This window comes from Temnothorax curvispinosus, unplaced genomic scaffold (genome assembly GCF_003070985.1).
Source record: "Temnothorax curvispinosus isolate PA1 unplaced genomic scaffold, ASM307098v1 QBEX01014995.1, whole genome shotgun sequence".
NCBI classification, from domain to species: Eukaryota; Metazoa; Arthropoda; class Insecta; order Hymenoptera; family Formicidae; genus Temnothorax; species Temnothorax curvispinosus.
The window spans coordinates 1-8290 of NW_020224775.1; the positions used below are offsets into that span (position 1 = coordinate 1).

An 8290-nucleotide genomic window follows, 5' to 3' on the forward strand; every position below is an offset into this window, starting at 1 on the left:
TACGTGTCGGGACATGGTTTATGTTATCATTCGGACGAAATTTTTTTACTAATAAGCAAATAGCTTATTTACTTATTGAGACCCAAAGGGTTTAAGGAATGTCACGTCTCTGTAACGTAAAAGTAGAAAAGGAAGAAATAATTAAGAAAAAAGAAAAAGCGATAGAAGAAAAGTATAAAACGATGAAAAATAGTGTTAAAATCATAGTATTCTCAAGCAAGCGAGCGAGCGAGCAGTCTTTGGAATCTTTGGATCGAAGGAAACGAGAATATGGAGCATGAGTTGTTGGAGCAAGAGTTGAAGGAGCAATCCGAGCGACTGAATTCGATCGAAGATTTTGCCGCGTGGGAGCAACGATGTGTTGAGTTTATCAAAGTGTTGGAAGAACAAAGCCGAAATAAACAGCCTCGATTATCAATCGACAACCAACATAGGCAACCAACTTCGTTGGCGGCTCAAATCGCACGACTCGAAGGTCTGAAAGATTCGATACGTCACGTGCATGTGGGTGCAGGATATAGTGCGAGTGAGACAGGACTCAGATGGCGCGAGATAGATACGGCTTTCGAAAGTCGCATATTGACTGGTGCGGTGATCAATACCGATCACATTAAACCGCGAAAATTTCTCGAAGATGCAAGAAACATTGTATTTGATCATGTGCGGAACGTCATACAACAACATGACAGTGTAAAAATATACACAATGTTCAACGGTGAGTTTGTGGCGGGCGATAAACGCGCAAACAAAAGTATTTATTTGAGAAGCTATGAACTTCTTCTCGAGTCCGATCTGCAAGAGTGGTATGAGTTGCGCGTTATCGAGCCCACTTTAGCATCGCTGGAGGAATTCCAGGAACGTGACAGCGGGTGGGCGTTGTCGCGTATACATAATTTAATGCTAAATATAAACAAACATAATCCATTGCACGCGGGGTGTTACATCAATTTACCGGAAGAAATTAAATTAAAGAAAGCAGTGATCAACGTGGAATCAATGGACAATGCATGTTTTATGTGGTCAGTGGTGGCTGCTCTACATCCAGCCAAAATTAATACAAATAGAATATTTTCATACCCACATTATAAAACAGTATTAAATTTACAAGGCATCGAATTCCCAATGTCGATGCGTCAAATTAAAAAATTTGAAGATCTCAACGTCATTTCAATCAACGTATATGCCATCCAGAAAAAAAACAAGGATCAACATACAATCCTTCCAATACGGCTCACCGATCGAAAGATAAATAACAAACACATAAATTTGTTGTACGTGGAAGATCCGCAAGATGCTAACGTAGGACATTTTACCTGGATAAAAAATGTATCGCGTCTTGTTAGCTCACAATTGAGCACGCACCATAGCCGAAAATGCTTTTGCGATTGGTGAGTATACATCCTAATAAAAAATAAAAATAATTTTTACGTAAAAGATATATAAAAAAATTTCATTATTTACAGATGTTTCCACTATTTTTACACGAGCGAGAAATTGGAAGCCCACACCATCGACTGTCGGGAGATGAACGACTGCGCGATCAAGTTACCGAGCGATAACGACAAGTGGCTGCAATTCAACAACTACGGCAGGAAAGAACGAGTTCCATTTATCGTATACGCCGACCTGGAATGTACCCTGGAGAAGACGGCAGCGGATCCTGAAACGTCCGGCATATACCAACACCATAAGGTATTTAGCGTCGGATATTACGTGCATTGCTCATACGACGACTCATTATCCGCGTATCAATTTCGTCGCGATAATGACTGCGTCGCGTGGTTTGCCGAGGAACTCAAAGGATTGGCGCATCGCGTAAAGAACATCTTGTCCGACAATGTACCCATGGCGGATTTTACGCGAGACGAGTGGAAAAAATTTAACAGTCTGACGCAATGTCACGTGTGCGAGAAACCGTTCGCGCCAGACGACACGCGGTTACGCGATCACTGTCATTTAACCGGTAGGTATCGAGGTCCCGCACATTCGACATGCAATTTGAATTATAAGAATTCTCACTTCATCCCAGTAATATTCCACAATCTGTCGGGCTATGATGCACATTTCATTATCAAAGAGATAGCTACTGCGTTCGAAGGCAAGATCGATGTACTGCCTATATAACAAAGGAAAAGTACATCTCATTTACTAAACACGTGAAAGACACCACGGAAAGATCTGATTTGCGAAACGATATAAAGTTAAGATTTATCGACTCGTATAAATTTCTGAGCGCGAGTCTCGCAAAATTGTCATCCTTCCTAGATAATAATAAATTAAAAATTATACGTTCAAAATTTTCCACGTTATCCAACAACGATTTTGAATTATTGACGCAAAAAGGTGTCTTTCTGTATGAGTACATTGACTGCGTCGAAAAGCTGGAGGATATATGTTTACCACCGCGCGATTCATTTTACAGTTCCTTGACCGGTGACACCGTATCCGAGAGCTATTACGCGCACGCCGTGAACGTCTGGCAACGGTTTTCCATTCAAACCTTGGGTGAATACAGCGATCTATACCTAAAAACCGATGTCTTGTTATTGACCGACGTGTTTGAAAATTTTCGCGATAGCTGCGTCGCGAGTTACGGACTCGATCCAGCGCATTATTACACTCTACCGGGTTTCACGTGGGACGCTATGTTAAAACATACACGCATTAATTTCGAACTACTCACAGACATTGATATAATAATGTTTATCGAACGTGGTATTCGCGGCGGTCTTAGTCAATGTTCCGGTAGATACGCGCAAGCTAATAACAAGTACATGCAATCTCACGATTAGTCGAAATCATCGTCGTACCTGATGTATTTCGATGTAAACAACTTGTACGGCTGGGCGATGTGTGAGCCATTGCCCTACGCAGATTTTCGATGGGTCAACAACATCTCGAACTTTGACGTGAACGCGATCGCTTCGGATTCACTCACAGGTTATATTCTCGAAGTTGATCTCGAGTATCCACAGTGTTTGCATGATGCGCACGTTGATCTACCGTTCTGTCCGACGAGCGATAAGCCGCCCGGCAAACGAGAGAACAAACTTTTCGCGACTTTATACAATAAGGAGCGTTACGTCATTCATTATCGCAACCTACAGCAGTGCACGCGCCATGGCCTTTGCGTCACAAAGATACATTGCGTATTGCAATTCACTCAATCTGCGTGGCTCCGCGCTTACATCGAACTCAATACAAAATTTAGAACACTAGCCAAAAACGATTTCAAAAAGAATTTGTATAAATTAATGAACAACGCTGTATTCGGTAAAACTATGGAGAATGTGCGCAATCACGTCGATGTAACATTATTAACATACTGGGACGGACGATACGGTGCGGAGCCAATGATCGCGAAATCAAACTTTCACAGCAGGAGCGTGTTTTCGAAGAATCTAGTAACAATAGAAATGCGAAAACTCAAAGTGAAGTTCAACAAATCAATCTACGTGGCAATCTATGTGCATCCTCGATATATCCAAGACATGTTTGTATGAATTTCATCACGAGTACATGTTACCGTTGTATCGCGACAAATGTAAAGTTATGTATACACCGATACGGACAGCCTTATATACCACATCGAGTGCGACGATGTGTACGAGACGATGAAACGCGACATCGACAGATTTGACACAAGCGATTATCCGATAAATAACGCGTACGGTATACCACTTGCAAACAAGAAGGTGCCGGGCTTAATGAAAGACGAAAACAATCGCGCAATCATGACAGAATTCGTTGGACTCAGAACGAAGATGTATGCGTTGAAGGTAGATGGTAAAAAAGACACTAAAAAAGCAAAAAGTGTCAAGAGTAACGTCGTAGCGCGTACTATAACGTTCGACGATTACACGCGGTGTCTGAAGGATACAATTGAAATGACGCGACAGCAGTTCTCTATAAGATCAAATATGCATGATGTGAACACCATCCGCGAAGATCACTCTGAGTCCGTACGACGATAAGCGATACATTATACCCGATTCGATCGATACGTTACCGTGGGGACATTATCAAATACTCCCTCCGAAAACGTAGTGTATTGTATGTATAAAATGTAATAGTATAACGTAATGTAATGTAATGTAATGTATGTACGTATGTATGTATGGTAACGTAACGTAATGTAACATAAAGTAAGGTAATGTAACGTATATTATATTGTTGGAAGGGATATTAATAAAAATATTGTACATGTATCTATTTAATATTTCTTACATAGTTTATTTTTCATATGTTTTAAAATACGATCTGCATGAATTAAATAACATTGTCCTTGTGTATCCATGAGTTGTGCGATCCATCGAATCCCAGCCATTTCACCTCGTAGACCTCGTCTTCCCTCCTGCGCAGTACTTTCTCCACGAGATACGTGTCCGGGTAAGCCACGCGATGTAACTCGTGCCCATAGAACGCTCCAACGATAGATTTTCCGCGATAGTCCTCCAGCAGATAGGTTGCTGAATTAGTGTGTTGCATTTTAACGATCTTAAACATCTCGGTGCTCCAATTTGGTGTGTAATCCTCCTCGAAAATTGTCTTGTGCTTGCTAACGCGTACCCGATCGCCTACTTTGAACTTTGTCAAACCTGCGATCTTGATCGCGCTGTACACCGTGGTTAAGAGTCTTTTAGCGATTGCTGGAGTAACGTCGATGGGCCGCATGCCGATCGTTCGATGCTTGCGCGCACATATTATTCTTTAACGTGCGATTGAATCGCTCGACGACTGACGCCTTCAACACCGAATATGTGGAATAATGATTGACGTTGTGTTTCCTCACGAGACGTTGCACGTTGGTGTTGTAAAATTCCTTCCCCATATCGGTTTGTAAGTTTTTCGGACATCTCCCGCTCTCTCGAATTATCTTGGCGATAACTTCAGCCGTCTCCACCTTTACTCTTGAGCGGTACAGCCCACGCATACTTGCTCAGTATATAATGGTAACCTTTGTTGAAATGTGAGTATGGGCGCATCTCGACAATGTCAGCCTGCCACAGGTCGTCGTATCCCCGAACTATGACGTGTCTTCGTGGAAAATTTCTTCTCGCTGGAGCATGCAATTCTCGATATTTTTACGTTCATCGGATGTCATGTTTTTTTTTTAACGGTGCGTAATATATAATATGCACAAAGAAATTATATTATGATTTATATCTCAAACTTTTTTTAACAATTCAATAGCCATTTATTTCCATTCATTATCTTTCAATAGCCGTTCTTTGTCTACTAGCCGTTTATAGCCATTCGCTAGCCGTTCATAGCCATTCGCTAGCTGTTCATAGCTGTTTCTGAGTCGTTCGTTAGCTGCTTGATAGCTATTCCTGAGCCGTTCCTGAACCGTTCGTCGTTGCCGTTCATCGTCGTCCGTTAATCGTTCATAGCCGTTCCATTTGTTGCTATCCATTGTTGCTGTTGTTCGTTTTTGACTCAGCGGTGGCCAAATGTCGAAGCTCGTGTATCACAATCCGTAACGCTTGAAGATCCTTCTCAAACACAGCTAGCTTCTCGTCTGACTCTTTCTGTCAATTGCTCGACATTTTAAAGCATTGATCCACGTATAGTTTGTTAACCACATCATCATCAGCTTCTGGTTGCGCCACACGTCGAATCTTGCGCGATTTTGCATCAAAGTGCTCTGAATGTAAACGTGAAGAAATTCAAGCAAGCGCGGGTAAACGGTGCACCCTGTGCCCTTTACCCATAAAACTGCTGGGCTGCTGCCCAATCCCAGGTCCTATCAGCTGGGTAACGGATGCAGCCGGTAGTACTGAACAAGGTAGCGTTTCGCGAGGCGAGCGCGGCGTGCTCATGCGTAGGAGGTGCCCAATACGAGCGGGGTATATGGCGCACCACGTGCCGTATATTCCTAAGGCGCGTTGACTGCTGCCGAATCCCGGATCCCCGGGCAACCGATGAGCGACGCGTTAACAGTACGGGGTGACTCGTGCGATTACGTGGTAGCTGGTGGCATGGCACTAGCGACGGCGACTCGTCAAACGTGAGCTAAGATCGCTCGACACGAGTACTACGGGGATAGGGAACCCCGCCGGGAGGCTACCGGTGCCCTACCAGATGGTGTCGGACTCGTAGGGGCAGAGGTTTCGCATAGCCAAGTGAGCGGCATAGAGGGCCTAGTGTGGGTCAGCGCTATGAAGCTCATGTTGCGCATTACCTGTTAGTGGGGTGCCTTGGCACCCCGGTCCTGTCAGTGGAGCTGATCTAATCCAAGTGGGTCATGCTCGCTGCAGGATTTAATCCTGCTACCTGGGGAACAGCTCAGGTACAATGTGAGTCATATGTGCGTTACGGGAAACCGTGTCTGCCAGTGGCCAGAGGTGTCGCCTATACCGGGAGTACGTAATCCGAAGGGTATGTATCTCTGTATGGGCAAATCCACGGTGGCGGGTTCCGTTACTGCTGTGCAGGGAAGTACTGATAACGTTCAGTCGCACTCCGACCACGAGGTGGACTCTGGGGGGGCTAACCGCCCCCCCAGACCCCCCGGTGCGGTCGTAACTATAACTCTCTTAACAGTAGCCAAATGCCTCGTCATCTAATTAGTGACGCGCATGAATGGATTAACGAGATTCCTACTGTCCCTATCTACTATCTAGCGAAACCACTGTCAAGGGAACGGGCTTGGAAAAATTAACGGGGAAAGAAGACCCTGTTGAGCTTGACTCTAGTCTGGCACTGTAAGGAGACATGAGAGGTGTAGCATAAGTGGGAGATGGCAACATCGCCGGTGAAATACCACTACTTTCATCGTTTCTTTACTTACTCGGTTAGGCGGAGCGCGTGCCCCGAGGGCTTCGTGCCCCGGCGGTCACGGTGTTCTAGAGCCAAGCGTGTCAGAGTGGCGTGAGGCCTCGCGGCCGATCGCCGTTAATACTCCCGCGTGATCCGATTCGAGGACACTGCCAGGCGGGGAGTTTGACCTAACCTAACCTTGAAGCCGTGCACTAAAACGGTGCGCGGCCAACTATTAGGCCAACCACGGGTGGTCCTTGCACGTTTGACGCCCGAGGAAATAAGCCGAGCGGAGCGACGGGCGACGCCGTAGCCGCGGCCAGTAGCAGAGAGGAGCCGGCGAAGCACGCCGTCGCCGGCGGTAAGCCGACAGGTCGTTCAGCATTCCGTGCAATTGGCGGGAGACGCGCGATCATGGGGCTCTTACGCCGAGCTCGAGGCAATTAGACGCGCTGCCGAAGCTTTCGACAGCGCGTACCGAATCGAGCTCACCCGTGTCACCGTTACGGACACGGTATCGATAACGGCCGTGCCGATGCAGCAGCCGTGGGAGCAGCCGGAGGACGAGGACGAGCCGGACTTCGCCAGCCCGTCCAGCGAGGAAGGCGATGCGGCCGACGAAAAGGGGACATCCCCGGATTAATTTTAAGAAATACCAAGACGTTCCGAGGACGGAGTTGTAAATAGTTATTCCATTTTAAAATAAATAAAGTTATCCAGCCTATCCGTCCGGCGTTCTAAGCAATAAGATATGCGACAGCGGTCGCTGGGCAGCGGCCCATCTAGCATATAAGCATTTATTTTCAGCGATCCACAAGTACTTTCATTTTCCTTTTCTCGGCACCGAGTGCCAGGACCGACCAGGGAAGCAGTTTTCCGTTTTGATTTAATAGGTGCGTGGATTAGCTATAGCACCGGAACGATGATTGGTCGAGCCACACACAATCTTCAACGCGGGAGCGCGGGATTCAGACAACGCGCACGTCAGGCGAACGAGAGTTGAGATGCCGACTCCTGGCATCCTCACGAGAGGATCATTCGAAAATTAGCGCGATCCGACCGCGCAAACATGGGGTTTGCCGGACATCCGGCGAAACACACGAAGGGGGCGCCGTGGCGCCAAACGGCTCAAACTGCCGCCAGAGGAAGGCTTCACCGACCTCTGGGGAATATCGCGAACACGATCCGATCGCGCGAACCCCAGGTTTGCCGGACACGTCACGAAATGACGAACGCGGTGACGCAGCGCCAAAAGGCTTGAACTGCCGCCAGAGGAAGGCCTCACCGACCTCTGGAGACCATCGCGAACGCGATCCGCCCGCCCAAACACCTGGTTTGCCGGACAAGGGGCAATATGGCAAGCGAAGCGTCGTAACGTCGCGGCATGAAATATGTGTGTTCGGGGGCACGAATTAGCCCTAGAGACTAAACGCGAATGCGATCTGACCGCGCAAACATCCGGTTTGCCGGACAGACTTAATATCGTGAACCGAGCGTCGGAGCGAACTGAGAGTCGATATGCTCACTC

At 46.6% G+C, this 8290-nt stretch overlaps 1 protein-coding gene across 1 annotated transcript; it reads right to left on the reverse strand.

Annotated features, from left to right (window-relative positions):
- Window positions 1–4269: 4269 nt before the first annotated feature.
- On the reverse strand, window positions 4270–4674 carry LOC112465190. The gene has a single exon (XM_025032620.1). The coding sequence runs from the start codon at window positions 4672–4674 to the stop codon at window positions 4270–4272; it is 405 nt and encodes a 134-aa protein (XP_024888388.1).
- Between the last annotated feature and the right edge of the window lie 3616 nt (window positions 4675–8290).